The sequence below is a fragment of the Phyllobates terribilis genome, unplaced genomic scaffold (assembly GCF_046119375.1).
Source record: "Phyllobates terribilis strain yellow unplaced genomic scaffold, ASM4611937v1 Scaffold_1__5_contigs__length_1240528914, whole genome shotgun sequence".
Taxonomy (NCBI): Eukaryota; Metazoa; Chordata; class Amphibia; order Anura; family Dendrobatidae; genus Phyllobates; species Phyllobates terribilis.
The window spans coordinates 129573796-129592229 of record NW_027362761.1 but is presented as its reverse complement, the minus strand read 5'-3'; the positions used below and the strand labels follow the sequence as shown (position 1 = coordinate 129592229).

The 18434-nt window shown below is 41.3% G+C and overlaps 1 protein-coding gene across 1 annotated transcript in view; it reads left to right on the top strand.

The window, feature by feature from the left end:
• Positions 1 to 17430, top strand: part of C9orf72 (C9orf72-SMCR8 complex subunit) — a 55761-nt gene extending 38331 nt beyond the window's left edge. Inside the window, exons 5-10 of the mRNA XM_073667417.1 lie at positions 8103 to 8175; positions 9854 to 9970; positions 10873 to 11108; positions 11689 to 11746; positions 14001 to 14110; positions 17180 to 17430. Coding sequence (XP_073523518.1) covers positions 8103 to 8175; positions 9854 to 9970; positions 10873 to 11108; positions 11689 to 11746; positions 14001 to 14110; positions 17180 to 17366 — 781 coding nt within the window. The 3' untranslated portion in view covers positions 17367 to 17430. The remainder of the gene's footprint in view (positions 1 to 8102; positions 8176 to 9853; positions 9971 to 10872; positions 11109 to 11688; positions 11747 to 14000; positions 14111 to 17179) is intronic.
• The last annotated feature ends 1004 nt before the right edge of the window (positions 17431 to 18434 follow it).

Here is an 18434-nt window from a genome sequence, read left to right as displayed (position 1 = left end):
TTTTGCTTTTTTTTTTAGCTGACTATTTGTCTATGAAAAAAGTTGCAGCATTCTGCGATTTCATTCTGAAATCGGATGGGTGTGACAAAAAGAATCGGATGCCATATGGAGCCCCAGTATGGCATCCGATTTTTACGGATACATTGTAATTCTGTAACATAGGAAACTAAATTATTAATAGCTGCTGAGTAAAAAAACGGATTATATATGAACGGCATATGTATGATGATTGAGGAAAAAAAAAAATCCTGCTACTTTTCTGGATGAAAATCAGACTGCGTGTTTTATACTGTCGTGTGACCCTAGCCTAAGAATGCATCTCAGGAAAAAAAACTGGCTACACTTGAGCAGCCAACTCCCAGTTACTCAGTTTAGCTTGGTCAGACATGGATCTGAGTAGCAGGCCGGTTAGGATCATCTCCTGATTGTTGAGGCTGGGATGACTGGTCCACTCAGCTAGTCTTTTTTGCTTTGCAGTGCAGGATGCTGGCGGGTAACATTTGTATCGGCTTCTTCAGCCAGTGGAAGTCCTTTATTCACTGTATCTTAGACCATTGATGAGATACTTCGTCACTGACCCTTCCTGAGCCCTATAGTCGCGTCACCCCATATCCCCTTGACAGTATGACTTCTTGCCAGTGGGCTGAATTTTTCAGGCAGTTTCCCCAGATTCATTGCCCTTGTGAATGCTTTGTCCCTGACTAGGGCTCCACTTTTAGATGCAATGAGTGGCTATCTAGGCAGCTAATTCAGTACTTTTGATTCTTTCCTTATTCTGGCTCTGTTCCCAAGGCGGTCTCCACCTTGTCCAGTCTTTTTCGCATACAGTCCTTGATGACTGTGAAAGAGCTTCGGGAGCATTTGGAGATTTTACTTCTGTGACGTTCTCCCAAGAGGCCTAACTCATCCACTAGGGTGTTCCCCAGGTAGGTGACTGGTCAGGGCAAAGGTCTGGCTCTTCTACATTCCATGGGAGTCTGTCTTTTCCTATCAGGGCTGGATTCTCCTTCCCCATCTTGGACTGAAGATTTTGAATGCCTGGATTCTTCATTTTGAGTCCAGAACTCCCATTATTTGTAGCATCCAGATAAACCTTTCCCAACGGCCTCCACTCCTCTCCAATTTATTGGTATTTTAATTTATCAGCAGGAGTGTTGTGTCCACAGTTCGGAAGGCTTTGGGATTTTCAGTTTAGCTTTGACTGGCTAGGAATGGGGAACAAGGGCCTTAGATGTCACATTTCTATAATTACATTTAAAAATCGCAGGTTCTCGCCTAAGAACAAATCGGCAGCGCTCCTACGGTGATATCCTCTTTTTTTTTTTTTTTTCTTTTTTCTTTTTTTTTTTTGCACATCTATCTTGAGCTAGGGTAAACCTCCAAGGGCTAGGTTCCTGCCTTGGCTATCCTGGTCCAACAGGACTTGACTTGTGGGCAATAGGGTAGGACTGCCCGCCCAGGTAGGGCGAACTCTGGGCAGCTGTATTAGCACCACCAGAACTGGGGTCTTGGATGCCCTATAGTCCTCTCCTTTTATCCTTTTATGCTGATCAGAGATATCTCGCCATTTTGGCTTTCTGGCAGGGTGATTTTTTTTTTTTTTTCTCTCTAGCAATAACTTCCATCAGGCGAGGCTCCAAAGAGGGCTCTCTTTTCTCTCTCCCTCTTTGAGACATATTGGTCTGACGTTCAGCTCCCCTCCTTTCACCTTGGGCTACGGCCCCACTATCAATATTTGGTCAGTATTTTTCCTCAGTATTTGTAAGCCAAAACCAGGTGAGAAACAAGTGCACCGGTTCTGCATTTTTGCAGATTATGGCATTGTAAACAATGAATTACTCTCTATGTTGTGATCAATAAATAGTATATGCAAAACTTTTGGCAGTCAGTTTTCTTTAACTAAATGACCGTAACCAAAAGCATTTTGGTTAAAATTAAAGAAGTTGTCCACTCCTATTTCATTGATGCCCTATCCGTAGGATAGAGCATCAATGTTTGATCAGCCAGGGTCAGGCACCCGGCACCCCCGCCGATCAGCTGTTATCGGTGCTGGCGGCCACTGGCCGGAAGTACTTACTTGCGGTGCTTGGCCGTCTAGCTGTAGTGGCTGCCGCAGGGTACTGCACATCCGCCTCCAATTCAATTGGTTCAGGACCCCGGCCGATCAAACATTGATTCTCTATCCTAAGGATAGGGCATCAATGAAAAAAGTAGTGGACAACTTCTTTAAGGTAGGGAAATGGCATCACAACAACCAGACAGAAGTGATCACACTTTTGTGTGATCTAGCACACTGAGTTACTATTTAATAGTGAGGCAACTGAAGTTCCAAACAAGAGAAGTCACTGACCTTGTAAGATGTGACGTATGAACCCATAAAGTGCTACTCATCATACAACAGTCCAATATAATATGGCATCTGTGGAGATGTGAATTGGAGTTTTATGTTGGCTCTCAATGGCAACCGCACTTCCCAACGTTCTGGACATGATCAGAACTCAAAAGAAACTCTTGTATGATGAAGCTTCAAGGAATGTTCCACAAAACTTCTCACATGGGGGATACACAAACTCCTATCAGTTAGAGCTGTCTAATCATCATCACTATCACACAGTCATAATAAGAGATCATAGTTTAGCCCCCTGCCTGAATACTTAGATTTTTTTTAGCTTCTGTCGTAGAATTTAGAAAGAAGAATAATCACACTGCGATCTGTCCTCTTGGGAGGTAGTTATGGTCCATTGATGTGATGCTGTGCCCAGGCATCATGGGATTAATAACAAAAAATAGAATAATAGGAAGCTGGCTTAAATCAACAATTCAAGATGGTGCCTGATCTGAAGCTGACAGGAGGCTGGAACTTCAGGGAAGTGGGTACAATATACTTTAAAGACATTTCCACCCTTTTGAAAATAGACGACCAAGAGAAGAGCAGAGGGAGCAGGCACAAGATTGGACACAGCACAACACAAGCAGAACTGCTTCACAGAAGATCAAGAGTGCAGAACACAAATGAGAAAAGTCTGTCTTTCCCCATTATTTAGGGGTTACCTGAAAAACTGTCAGTGACTTCAGGAGGGCATTTCACTAGATGAAGAAATACAAGCCTTGGAGAAGGCTGGACAGTGTGCAATGTGACCACAGTACAGATGGTCACTGCTTCAGAATGTAAACCGATGTCATAGCTCAACTTCAGGGCTCGATCCAGTGAACTCTGGCTGTGTGGTTGGTTTCCCTCTCTGTTGGACCCTACCTTTTTTGTCAACTGCTGATAATGCTCTTGTGTTTTGCATTGCTATTTTGCTTTTGTGCAGGTGTTTTCACTTCTTCGTTTGGTTTGCCCTATCACATTTTGGAAGGGGCTATCTATACTCTCCTGCCACATGCAGTCTTTGCTGGCTGTAGCCAAACTTAGATATTTGGAGTCCCATCTCCCCAGTTAAGGATTATCTTGCTCAGGTTTTCTCTATTGTTTCTCCTGTGGTTTGTTTGCATGTTCCCCTTCCCAGCACTCTTCCTATTTTGTTACATTCCACAGGTCTTTTGGGTTCCATTCTTATTCCGTCTTTCATGTATGACAGTGTGAACTCGTCTTTAGCCCTGTGTCTCACCCTCTGTCTGCGTGTGCACTTCGTTCTGTTGTTGTTATTGGTTACAGTCTGTGTATAGTTGAAGGTGCAGTTAAACACACTCGGGGTCAGCAGACTTCGAGTGTGGGCGCTATTGTGAAATTTTAGGGTGCCAAACTCCGCGGTCAGGCAGGGACAGAGGGTCAAGTTGGGGATTTGCCTAGTTTGTATAGGAACTTGTGGTGTGCAGGTTGAACATCTCCCTTGGTTTGTTCATCCCCATGTGAGTGTTAGGATTCAGTCCTAACAACAGATAGGGTAGTGACTGCAGCTCCGAACTCTGCTCTTAGGCATATTTTCTAAAAGTTTTAAATTGTGTAGTTTTTGACACATATTTATATATTTTTAGAAGAACCGATAATATTCAGATGGAGGATACAATGATGTAAAAATGTTCTGCTTTAATTGAAATCGTTTGAGCCTTTCTTAGTCGCTTTAAGACCTCATGCATACGGCAGGCCATACCACTCCAAGTACGGTCATAGAAGTTCCATATACAGTCCTGCTCATCGTTATTGGCACCCATAAAGTTTAAGTACATAATGTGGAATATTTCCTGAAAAAAAATAAATCAAGTGAAACCGTTATTTTGTATAGAGCACTCGTGTTAAATACAAAAGAGCAAATGATAAACAATAATTTCAACCAAAAACAATGGGAGAAAAAAATAGAAAATCCTAAAGCTTACTGTGACACTGGTATTGGCACCCTTTACATTAATTTACTATGGAAACCTATTTTGACTCGCCTGTGGTAAATCAAGAGATTCACCTGTGATGGTCGGTGCCCATGTGACGTGAATTAGCCATGTCATTGCCATGCCATTTAAAAAGCCACATAGTAGGTCTTGTTCCTTTGTCACAGTGTTGAAGACAAAGGAGCTGTCTGAGGACATCAGCACTGCTATTATTAGCCGGCACAAGGCTTCCAAAGGGTATAAGGCCATCTCCAAAAACCTTGTTATCCTTGTTTCAACAGTGCGCAATGTTATGAATAAATTTGCCAAGCATGGAACCATCAAGAACCTCCCTGGATGTGGGGGAAAGAGGAAAATTGACAAAAGATGTCTTCAAAGGTTGGTGTGAAAAAAACACCACGTCAAACCTCCAAAGACCTGAAGGCCAACCTGGAACAGTCTGGGGTCATGGTTTCAACAAGTACCATACTCCACACACTAAACCAAGCAGAGGTTCATGGGCAAAGGCCAAGGAAGAAACCATTGCTGAAGAAAATACATAAAAAGGAACGACTGATCTTTTCCAAAGAGTACCTTGACAAACCACAATCCTTCTGGGAAAATTATTCTGTGGACAGATGAAACAAAAATAGAGCATTTTGGCTATGCAAAGCAACAGATTGATTACAGACGGTGCAATAAAGCTTATAAGGAAAAGAACACCTTACCAATAGTTAAACACGGTGGAGGATCCATAATGCTGTGGGGTAATTTGCTGCGTCTGGTACTGGAGGCCTTGACCGTATGACAGGAATCATGAAATCAGAGAAATATCAGTAGATTTTAGAGTGAAATGTTCTACCCAGTGTAAGAAAACGTGGTTTGAGTCGAAGATCATGGGTCTTCCAGCGAGACAATGACCCAAAGCACACATCCAAAAGTACACCGGAATGGTTGAAAGAAAAAATGGACTGTTTTAAAATGGCCAGCAATGAGTCCTGACCTCAATCCCATTGAAAATGTTTTGGGTGAGCTGAAATCTGCCATTGTGAAAAAGAACCCTGCAAACATTCAAGAGCTTGAACAAACTGCAAAGGAAGAGTGGGAGAAAATTCTTGCTGAGACGTGCAAGAAGCTTATAGATGGCTACAAGAAACGTTTGGAGGCTGTCCTCAATGTCAAAGGGTATACAACCAAGTATTAGAGGTGCCTTTATTGCTGCACGTTCTGTTTTCTCAGTTTTTTTTCTTTGTTTTTCAACTTCCATGTTGCAATTTCAATGTTCTATTGTTGTATTACTTTGGACCACTAATTTAAAAATCCTGAGGATATAACTTTGGTACATTTCCATTTATTTCTGAAGATATTATAAAGTCTGTGGAAAAAAATGAAGGGGTGCCAATACTGGTGAGCAGCACTGTAAACAGGTCTATCCTCCTGTAGATGGAACGCTTTGAAGGAAGAATACTGCCAAACATACAGCTAGCAAAGAGGCATGCCACAAAAGCATTGTCAGTTGTAAGTTACTTTCTGCTTATTATTAAATATGTTTTTTGTTTTTTTTTATCCACTTGCAAACCACACATAGACTTTAAATGTCCAGGAGGCCCACTTATTACTCTGCAGTGATGTTCTTGTCCAGCATGGAAACTTTGCAAATCCATTTTATTCTGGGATTTGTTTTCATTCCTGTTAAATGACAGTGGTTTCCAGGACCCTGCTTTTTTCCAGCTTTTTTGCCTGTCTTGTGCTATATTAGTATAAAAAAAGTGCTAGGCACCTGCCTCCTCCTGTGAGTGTTGTGCTTATCCGAGCAATCTCCTGCAGCAGATTATCCCCAGAGTTAGGGCTCGTTCACATGATGATATTTTCAGAGTGCAGTCCATGAAAAAAAAAATAAAAACAGACCCTCGGACCAATGTTATTCAATAGGGCAGTGCAGATAAGCAATTTTTTTTTCACTGACCTAAGAGAAAAAAAAAAATGTAGCATGCTGTAGTTTTCTTCCATAAATTGGATGAGACTTACCCATTTTTATGGGCAAAAAAAATTTGAATGCCATACGCAGCCGCAGTATAGCATCTGATTTTTACAGGTCCATTGCAATTGTGTGACATAGGAAACTGTAAATGGTCTTATAAATAATAGCTGCTGCTGTAAAAAAAAAAGAACGATTGTGTACGGACTGCACGCGGATGGATGACCAGGGAGAATAAATGTGTCCCTCTTTTCTGAATGAAACTGAACAATTGTTTATATTCGCTCGTGTGAACCTACCATTAGTGGGACGCAAGTGCTGATCTGTACACTGCCAGCATCTGTTCTCCAAATGAGTACACTCTGATAGCTATGCAGCGTTTTGTTTTTTTATTTACAGAGCTGTATGAGGGCTTGTTTTTTGTATAACAAGATGTAGTATTTATTGGTACAACCTGCTGATCGCCTTTTATTTAGTCTTTTGGGGGTTTATTTAGAAAAAGCATTTAGCCATTCACCTTGCTGCATAATTAATGGCATAGTGCTATTTGCTATAGTATGTTATTTTGGACCCAGTGATACCAAATATGTTATAGGTTTTTAGCTACATTTATTTTTTACTGGGAAATCTGGGATTTGGGGGAAAGTATTTTTTACTTTTCTTTTATTACAACCGTTTTAGTCTCCCCGGCAGATTTTAATATCGAATCCCATTATCGCACAAGTAATATACAGCACTTCTTTAGCAGTCCTGTGTTTTTCACTACACAGTCAGTGTTCAACTGACGAGTGTCCTATTAGGACTGCCCCCGCAGGATCTGATTGGCTGTGGGGTATGCCATATGAACCTGTAGGCACCTACAACCGTGCTGCGGGAGCGGCAATGGGCTAGCAGAGTGAGCACTTTTCTTCTGTCAAACTCCTCATGTGCTGCTATCACTCTTGACAGAGGCTTGTGAGGGTTTAAACTGCTAGGATTGGCAAGAACGCCGGTTTTAGGAATTACATACTTTGAAAAGGCCAGCTGCTCTCTTCATTAATGCATTTTATGCCTGGCTTTTGGGGTGTTACACTTTTTTTTGATGTTTGCAAACTCATCTTTCCGTTTGTGCTTTTTTGAAGTATTTTATGTATAAGCCTTGTTTTTGTTTCTAAAGTCTGCCACTGTGGACAGGCTTTAGGACTTCAGATATTTTTACCTGATTTATTATTTGCGACTTGACTTTTCAAAAAGTTGCAAAATTTGTTCCAAATTTACTCCACTACGCCCTTGAGTGATTTTTAGCTATGCCAGATTTTCTACAGTTTTTTTTTTTTTTGGTACATTGTCCAAAATGTATTACTTTTTGCTTCAAATCGTCACAAAAAAATGGTTAAATGCATAAAAAAAACTTTTTTCTTTTTTATACGTTGCACACAATTCCTGAACCTTGTACGCCATTTTGATGAACTTGGCACAAACAAAAACATCAGCGAGTACCACAAGAGAAAAATAAAGCAACTTAAAAACCACAAATGATAAATCGGGCCTCTTGTGTCTCAACTGATTAGTCTGAGGCTGGTCCTCCAGTGGATTCTCCATGGCCTAATCTTTTATTGACAGGTCTATCCATATGTACCCTGCAATATAGTGTATTACAGTCTTAATTTACAGATCTGCTCTGCTGTGGAATTCCATTTGCACAGATGTATAAAGAGATTTATAAATGACTTGTACACGACCTGATTAGAAGTAATGTTGGTTATTATGTACTATAAGGTCGAGCAACTTTCCCTGTTAAATAGCAATCTAACATATGTTGTATTTTTTTCTTTGACAGTGCCATTAGCTCCCATCTGCAGACATGCGGCTGCTCGGTGGTAGTGGGTAGCAGTGCGGAAAAAGTAAATAAGGTATATAATTCAATCTGGTCTTTTTTATAATCATTGTTTCACTTGTGCTTGATCAAGTAAAATCAGCCAGCTATACTTTGGGGTTTTAGTTCAGAGAAGGTTCTGCCAGATACGTCAATAGCATTCAGCATCACATAGTGACAGATGACACTAGATAGAGCTCTGTTTCAAGGCATAATATTGCAGAGACTGGACTCTGATGTAGTCATTTTTTTGGTGTGTACAAGCTTTCAACTTTTGGGGAGAAACACAAATATCTTTCATTGATGGCAAGTAGATATCTTGGAAACTTAAGAGGTGGTCCGAAACTAACACTGATGTAATCCTTAATGTCTATCTATTTAAGGTAAAATAATCAAATTGCTTTTCTCATATACTTGAATTAAAAATTCCCTATAGTTCCCTCTCTATTCTACCTTTTATTTATTTTTTTACCATCTTCCTGTTTTATGTCCTTTCTTTTGAGAATCCCCAGTACATGCTGAGATACTGAAACGAGCTGTCATCAGTGGGCAGAGGCTGCAGTCACTGCCACAGCTTCTGTCCCCAGCCTGAAACAGTGTCATCAAGGCGGAGCTAAGTCCCGACTCCACTGAGCAAGCATACCTTGTCAATTCCAATGCAAGCTCAGTAGGATCTTGTCACTGTGCAATATTCTTTTTAATGCACAGTGACCATGCACTCCCTCACCAGCACTGATGAGAAGTGAAGAGCTGGCAAGAGAGCGCACTGTCAATGCGCATAGTAAGGCGATAACTTTGCGAGCAAGTAAAGCAAAGACTACTCTAAATCCCTTCCATTTTTCCAGCATAATCTATGTACACAGGTCCCAATTATAGCTTCTATTAATGTGAATAAACCATTTGGGCTCATCGCTCCTTTGACAGTTTCATTTCCAGGCTTCAGACTGTGATAAACCATGTGTTTAGAATGGCAAGGAATTCAATTTCTTTACAGAATTATTACTAAATTATTATCTAGTTTCTCCAGCTTGTAAGGAAAGTGATTCTTATTATTTTAGAGTAGGGAGTTGCATGCAAAGCAACTGTCTAACCTGCAATACAACTTTAAATTTAGTTTGGCCAATTATGAAGCACAAGGTGCTGGTATCTTAACTATAGTCTGCTTGGTATCCACAGCCAAACTGCCTTTTATCGGGTCATTCACATGTTCTATGACTCCAGCTCCATGAAGCCTTTCACGCTATAAGAAAAATGAAACGCAATTGCTCCGCTATAATCCCCTTACTTCCTCTAAAGCCTTTCAGTCCTATTCAAGTGTGATAATCTTCTTGCAATGCAGTATAGTGTCAGTCGCCTTACAGCATGGGGCAGACCTGACATTAGGAGTGTATCAAGGTCAGAAGAAGTTGAAATACTGTATAGTCTGAGTAATGGTAGATATATGAACAGCTTCTATGTGCGGGTAGCATGGGGGGATACCTTTATTGAATAACAATAAAAAGACTAAAAAATAAGCCGCAAGTTATAGTTTAATAGCACAATTTTTGCAACCTTTATTATAAAAACATGCATTTAGATATATTTATTTGTTTTCATAGCCATTGAGGCTTCTATGTAGGCTTTTTTTTACACTTATTTAAAGTAAATCATTTTATGTGAATGTACTATGGACATACTGTTGCATTAAACATGTTCTTTTTCCCCTTCTGGTAAAGATGGTGAGGACGCTGTGCCTCTTTCTTTCTCTCGCAGAGCGAAAATGCTCCCGACTTTGTAGAGCCGAGTCATCCTTCAAGTATGAATCTGGTCTGTTCATTCAAGGACTGCTTAAGGTCAGTCTGTAATTCAGGGCTGTGGAGTCGGAGTCGTGGGGTCGGAGCCCATTTTGGTGGAGTTGGTATAAAATGGACCGACTCCAACTCCTAAAATCTATAATAAATTGGGTACAGTAGTTCAATGCAGTTTGTTGGGAATATTTTTTCATAAGAATTTGGGAAAGTTATGAAATGCTCTATAAATGTCCTATTCCTGATCTAAGGGTCTAGACTTTTAGCCGAGATGAATCTGTGCTACAGTAAATTTATCACTTTAAATATGAGCCATGTATGAGGGAGTCGTGGAGTCGGTGTCATGGAAATTGAGGAGTCGGAGGTATGGCTTACCGACTCCACACCCCTGATCTGTATAGACGTGAGGTTATCAACCGAGACCTCTCGAAAAAAAAATTAAAGTCCTTTGCTATTTATTTGCTGATCAGTGGAGTTATCAAAAGTAGCATGAATGCTAGGGGCAAACGGTCTACTTGGGGCTGTTTTATAAGTGGGCCATAAGTCTGTACCATGTTGCTTCCTTTTAGCCCTTAATGTGGCGTGGGCACTATCAATGCCTACTAGGCCTTTCCAGGGGCATGTGTAACACTAGCCCATTTTAATGCTGTCATTCTGTGTATGTCAATTAATTATACAAAGGTTGCAGTTGTAAGGTCCCCTAATAGGACAAAAGGTTTTTTTTGCATTCCCTTCTTACTGCAGTCATGATAAAGAATGATGTGATTGGGACCCCCCCATTACAGTGATTGTTGTGACCCTATGGCTAGATTATGTAATTACTGTACCCTGTAAACCAATCAGTGTCTCATATTTTCCGGCCATAGACAGACATTTGGTCTCACTAAGTGACAAAGAAAAGTACTCTGTATTTGTGTAAACCATAACAAGCATTTAATTGCTTTTAGGATGCAACTGGAAGCTTTGTGCTGCCATTCCGCCAGGTGATGTATGCTCCCTACCCTGCTACCCATATTGATGTAGATGTCAACACCGTAAAGCAGATGCCCCCTTGTCATGAGCACACATACAACCAGCGCCGGTACATGAGGGCAGAACTGGCTGCCTTGTGGAAGGCCACCTCAGATGAAGACATGGCAGCAGATTCAGTCATCCACACAGATGAGAGCTTCACCCCTAACTTGTAAGTGGAGCCTGTGTTACCATCAATTTTCATATTAACAGTTCCCTCTTTCAGCATTCCCTTAATAGACAGAGTCCCCGCTGTGCAGACTTGTCTCTTCAAAAGCCGACGTTTTCCTGATGTCTCAGACGCATCAGATGAGTGACATCTTAAGTGTATAAAAGCTCATTTGAAAGTCTTAGCAAATATTGATGGAAAATAGTATTAATAGAGAGCTGAAGCCTGCAGTTAGCTGCTCAGCTGAGCAGATGAACGGATGGGTACAGCAGGGTGGCCGCAGTGAGCCAGTGTCTAGTGAAATGGTAATTTCATTATCTCCAGAACATCCAATTCCTTTATACTAAAGCAGTCAATTTCCCACCTCCACCCTGCTCGCTGCCAAGGAGGTTGGATGATTTTACCACATTCCTGATGATTTTCTTAATATAGTTAAATACTGAAAATCCGTTCTGTCAAGTAAACCAGTGGAAGCTGTAAAGTAATGGGTATTTCAGGTTCCTCATAATGTAAAGTTGTGCCTGATAACGCTGCATTACTTTAATCCATTTTTCTATTACTTTCTTGCAATGTTTTATTCTAGGAACATCTTCCAAGATATTCTACACAGAGACACATTTGTCAATAACTTTTTGGAACAGGTAGGGTATGCACTTTACCCTAGGTGGTGGTTTATTTTACTCAGTTTACTTGGTTTGTTGGTTTTTTCCCCTGAAGCACTTGTTACTTCACCTCTCACCCATCTCTCTGCAGTGAGGGGCTGCGTTTATGTCCTAACCCCTTAATCATTTCAGAGATCCTTGTAAGGATGTTGAAACACATGATGTTATCATGGCATGTGAAGTGTCATATGCAGCAGTGGGGGAAGCTGGGAGGACATGATTAGATGATATTAGACATTCTTCTATGCTGCTTATCAATAGCTTATAGAGATGAGCAATTTGATTTTCATTGCCCTGGTCTGGCATACAGGCCGGTCCTGTGTGGCAATCTGTCTTGACTTCTGCACCAGAATCCTCAGTCCATCTGGCATGCTGGACGCCTCTCACGCTTTCTAAGCCCCGTGACGTCATGACATTGCGATACACGTCTTGGGTCCTAGTAACCACCATTGCCAGGTGCTTACTAGGACCCAAGACGGGTGCAAAAGTGAAGACTAGCTGCCATGGCGGGACGGACAGTATGCCAGACTGGGGCAGCCCAAATCGAATTGCTCATCTTTATTAGATTATTATGCCGTTTGTGACCTGTATGACAAATGCCCCCTCTCAGCCTGGCCACCATGCGATTAATACTTATGTTAACCTGGCCAGCTCTTCTGTTATGTTTTGCAAGTGCTAAAGATTTTAGGAATACAGCATACTAGTTAATGCAGGAGGACAGATTTCTGACTCTTAAAGGCTTCTTTGTTCTAAGCGGCTCAGGATTCTTACTTTTTTAGAATTCAATCTTCAAAAGATTCATTTTTTACACCTGGGCTGTGAGGCATCAGTTACCTAGTCTTTAGAATATAATAAATTGTTGCAGTCCTTTCACTTACAGCTTCACCTTCATAGATTTCACTTCATCAGTCCAAATACTGACCCCATCAAAGTTTCAATAAAAGCGATGTCAAATCATAGAGAACCATTATATATGAGACACACTGTTGGCTCCTATGACTGGTGAAAGGATGAAGAAATTGACCACAGTTGCTGTTTTGTCATGTAGCAGCAACAACTAGAGAATTGCACTGTAATTTGGCATATTCAAATGAACAAATGTCCATATGAAACATGGGCTTAGAATCCCCCAGAATGTTATGCACTCTGGTTCTTAAAGAGGTTGTCCACTACTTATACATTGATGCCATATCCTTAGTGGCCACCGCGGGGTACTACACATCTACCTCCTATTCAATTCAATGGGAGGCGGATGTGTAGAACCCGCGACGGCCACTACAACTAGATGGCCAATCTCAGCAAGTAAGTACTTCCAGCCACCAACACAGATATCAGCTGATCGGCGGGGTGCCAGACCCAATGGATAAGGCATCAATGTATAAGTAGGTCTTTCTGTAGCTCTCCACATGTGGTCCTTGGTCTATGAACAACTTTTCTGTCTTTTTTCACTCCTCTGTTTGAAATCTTGAGAAGAGCACACAGTCATGGTTGGTTCATGGTGAAATGCTGTTCTTTCCACTTCCGGATTATGGCTCCAACAATCCTGGAATCTTCAGTACTTTAGAAATTCTGTAAACAATGCCATCAGTATGTTTTGCAACAATAAGTTTGCGAAGGTATTGAGACTGCTCACTGGTTGTTGCCCATCATGAGGTGTATGTTTTTGTGGCAATTTGGTAATGAGACACCTTTTTACAAGCTATCAGTTAAAACTAACTGATAGTGAAAAATAAGTGGCATGAATTCCTTTCTAATTACTGATAGATTTCAGCTGCCATCATGACTTTTCTTTGTTTTTTTGCACCTTTCTTCATGTGTTCAATATTTTTTCCCTGTCACTTCTCATTATTACACACAACTTTAATGTATGAACATCTATGGTTTGATTTCTCTGCCTGTATGGATTGGATGGGTTGTTAATGAGTAGTGTTGTGGGAACTTGCCCTGCGTTAGACGCAACGCATGCAGGGATTGGCTAACAAACAGGCAATCCCCACATGTGTTGCATCTGTCTACTGCCGGAAAACATGCAGCTAGGCAAACATATTAGCAGAGCACGCCGAAAATACTCAGGTAAGACTGAGCATGCTCGGATAACACGTTATCCAAGCACGTTCGCTCAACACTACATATGAGCCAAGAAGGCATGTAAAGTCTGATTGTGGTGCGTTTTCTGATTAGTCCTGTCTAATGACACCCATGCAATATTTATGCTACTCATTATTTTTTCCAGATATTCCAGTTGAAGCCTAACCTCTCTCTAAGAAGTTCTTTCTTGGCACAGTTTATGCTGATACTTCATCGTAAGGCACTGACACTAATAAAATACATTGAAGATGACACGTAAGTTCAGAAATATGAAAAAAAATAGTATTTTGAATATAACAGCATTGTTAATTGGTTTTGTGCATCTACTATCCTGATGATCTATATTATTTCTGTGTTACCTCTATTTCCTTAAGGTATGCTGCTATGTTTTGCCATTGTGCCAGACATATTATTATAGTGGACAAGATATTGTAAAATCTTGTTGGCGCAATGCTGCCAAAACTACTTTTAATATTAAAAAAAAAAAAGTTCATCCTGTTACTTCGGAAGTTCTATTCTTTCCCCATCGGAAAAAAAAGTATACCGCTTTTACATATAACATTGTCACACCGTTTTTCCTGAGAATCAGGTTTAGTAATACGTTAAAAGGGTTTTCCATTTTCAGAAAACCCCTGCCCTTAGGTGCAGTTTCTATTTAAAAAACAAACCACACTTGACTCGTCCTCGCCAGGTCCAATGCTGAGTCTCTGCCGCTGCTCTCAATGTCTGTTATTGTCTGCAGCGCTGACGGCATGTTGATAGTGCTGCAGCCAATAACTGAACTCGCCGACTCACCGCTACTTAGCTCACAAATTGGCTGCAGCTCTGACAATGTGATGCCAACACTACACACAATAACAGACATCAGGAGCCACAGAAAAGACCCAGCATCGGACCTGGGAAGGGTAAGTAAATAACACCTTTTTTTTTTTTTTTTTTCTTCTAATAGAACTTCTATAACGAGTATTGCCAACTAAAAAAAAATTAGACAAGTGTCCGGATTCTGTGACCCTCACCTACGGATAGAGCAAAGGGTCTTTGGCATGCTGCAGAGCATTCAAAGTGACTTTTGCTTAAATGAACCCAAGGGGGAGTGAGTAGACCAGTGACAACTAAAAATTCAAGAACTTTGCAGCAGCTGCAATCATAAGTATGGGGGGGGGTGGATTCCATAGTTTCCTGTATTGGTCACACATGCTCACTAATGCCCCATCACTCCATCCACACTGAGGACTTTGGGGCCTCGTTCTGTGATCTTTCATGGTCCCAGCAGACAAATCGTCCTGTGATCCTGGGAATAGATGATAAATGTTATTTATGAAACTACCCCTTTAACATGCAGAAAAAAGAGAAATTGTCCTAGATGAGGAATGCAAAGAACGATAATGAAATGGCAGATTTCTAAGACACTGGCACAGGACATCGGATTACCGTATATTTTGGACTGTGGATGGCGGGGGGGCAGCAGCGGCGGAGGTGCTGGTCACAGGAGGCTGGAGCCGGCTGCTGCGGCTAACACTGTGCCCACTGTTAAAGAAAATGAATATTCACTGCTCTCCATGCCCATGGGAGTGGAGAGCAGTGAATATTCATTTTCTTTAATAGCAGACACTCTGTTAGCAGCAAACGCCAACTTCCTGCAGCAGCTGGGCGATCACGTATGCCCGCTATTAAACAGAATGACTATTCACTGCTCCCCACTCTCATGGGCATGGAGAGCAGTGAATATTCATTTTCTTTTAACAGCGGGCACACATAATCGCCAATCCGCTGCAGGAAGCCGGCGGCTGCGGCTAACATCGTGCCCGCTTATTAAAGGAAATGAGTATTCCCTACTCTCCACTCCCATAGTCCCGGCGTGGAGAGCAGTGAATATTCCGGCAGCTGGTGTGTGTGTGTGTGTGTGTGTGTGTGTGTGTGTGTGTGTGCGCGCATTGCAGTGACATCATGCGCTGCTTACACGCTGAGATCAGCTGATGGCAGCAGAACCGGACGCAGCGCTGGAGCAGAGAGAAGGAAGGTGAGTAGAATCATTATATATATTTTTTTTTTTTTATGTACAGCGTGAAGGGGGCCATGCATACCAGGAAGTGGGTGAAGGGGGCCATGCATACCAGGATGGGGGGATGAGGGGGCCATGCATACCAGGTTGGGGATGAGGAGGCCATGCATACCAGAATAGGGACAAAAAATATATCAGGATGGGGGCGGCATATATACCAGGATGGGGGATATTGGTATAGAATTGGGGGACATTACCCCTATAACAGTGTCAACAGCAGACCTTCCGCCCCCCCCCCCCCCCCCCTTTCCATAACAGTGCATCATGGCCACATTTCTTGCTTTAATTTATTTTCTACTTTCCTCCTCTAAAACCTAAGTGCGTATTATTGTCTGGTGCGTCTTATAGTCCGAAAAATACATTATACCAGACTTCTGTGTGTGTGTTAGAGATTTTTTTTTTCTGTTCAGTTATAGAAAAAGTTAAAAAATAAAAACTTCCTGCACAGGACTGATCCATCAAAGCTCCTAATTGGGTCCCCTTGACAGTAATGAGATCCATCGAGTTTCCATCATGGTGTGCGTTGCTTTACCAGAAAAATAAATTAATGTTGCATGCTGCGCTATTTCTTCTGGTAATAGTGACTTAATCTATGACTGTCGCTCCAATACAGATGGGTACAGAGCAACCTTTATGAAGTTACCTAAATTTTTAAGTGTACAAATGAGCCCATGGTGGTCCTAACAAAAAAAAAAAAACAGAAGTCCTATTCCATTCAATAACGAAAAAAGTGTTTAGAAGACTGTTTCTTCCTTCTCGGACACAAATTGACCGCTGCTGTCATTCAGAAGACCAGTGGGGACCACTGACAGCAGTGTGGAGGAATGGCAGGTTGTGATTGTGGGTAACCCCATAAACAGTCTGGCTTAAAGTATATGAAGCTGTGCTATTAGGAATGGCTATGACCATATGGATCAGCCTTGGCATTGCTGGCCTTAGAAGAACATGATAGTCGCTAGGCTAGCACTGGTGTTGGATTTGTATTTGCTGAAAACTACGAATAGTCGTTCACTTAGGTCCAGGTCCTGTTCGTTACCAAAAGCAACCTCACAGATCTGCACTGACATGGGTGAACCATTTTAGAAACACAGCTGACACTTGTAAAGTGTATGAGTATATTTGCATTTACCTCTCCGGTTATCTGTAAATGATGATCTCCGTGTGGAAGTGACCTGTTTGCATTTACAAGTACATCTTGTTAATGCCATAACACCACGCAGTTCACTGATGCCCTATGGGTCTTTTTTTTTGTTTTCCTTCAGACAAAAGGGTAAGAAAGTTTTCAAGTCCCTGCGTAACCTGAAGACTGATCTGGATCTGACAGCAGAGGGCGATCTCAACATTGTGATGTCTTTAGCTGAAAAGATCAAACCAGGACTTCACTCGTTTATTTTCGGGAAGCCTTTTCACACCAGTGTACAAGAGCGGGATGTGTTAATGACTTTTTAGCTATGGATCACTGAGCACCTGGAACTGTCAGAACCTTTCATGTGGGTGCATTCGTTCACGATTCTGGGGCAGTGCCGAAATTTATGATGTCTATTTTTAAGCTGCACTTTGAAGAATACCCCTTGTCTGCTTTACAAGCACATTGCATTGGGTCGTATGGCAGTACGTGATGTATTTGTCTTACACTGGTATAGTAATGTTTTCCCATAATCTTGTGTATTTTGGAGGGAAAAAAAGTTTTCTATGGTTCTATGCTATTCTTTCTGTTAAACTTCTTGTTTAATAAGCTACTGTATGCATTAATGATTGATGGAATATGCAGACCCCGCTGAGACTCCTGTATAAAAGTGTCCATGCTGGGAAATGTCATACTTCAGGCAAAGGCGGCACGTATACCTCTGTCACAGGTATAAAGGCATCTTGAGACATTTCCTATGGTAAGACACTTCTGACAAAAATGTTTTAAAGGAAAACTTTACCTTTTGGAGCTTCATTTCACAGTTAAATGACATCAAAGTGACGTACCTTCATAAATGCTCAGCTTCTACTATTTGTGACCCTTTCTTCACAATTTACACCCAAAGTCAAATGTTTCTTGCTTTATTTTTGGACTCTGTACACAGCTTAACTGCAGACCTGTATGTACCAGCTTGGGTATAACTTACTGTCACCTGCTCTGGTGACAAGAGTCCAGTGGCTTTTATAGATTTGAGAGATTCTCCACAATTACTTAAAGAAAAAAAAACATTCCTAGAAATAGCTCCACTCTTATCCACAGGCTGTGTCTATTACTGCAGGTTTGCTTCTTTTAAAAGACATTGACACCTTTGGAAGCATTTTCTTCTTTCTTTAATGCATTGGGTTTCATTAAAAATGTTACTTTGTGTGACTTCTATAGCCTCTGTGTTGTACTGTGTATTTATGGCTGCAGAATGGGGTTAACTGTGGATCTGTCAGTAAGCTTATTCTGAAAGAAGGGTTAGTACTGCTTTTTTTTCATTTGTGAACACAAAGTTCACTTCAACATTCATATGGTCCTAAATCAGCTGAGAGGAGCTCTAGAGAAGG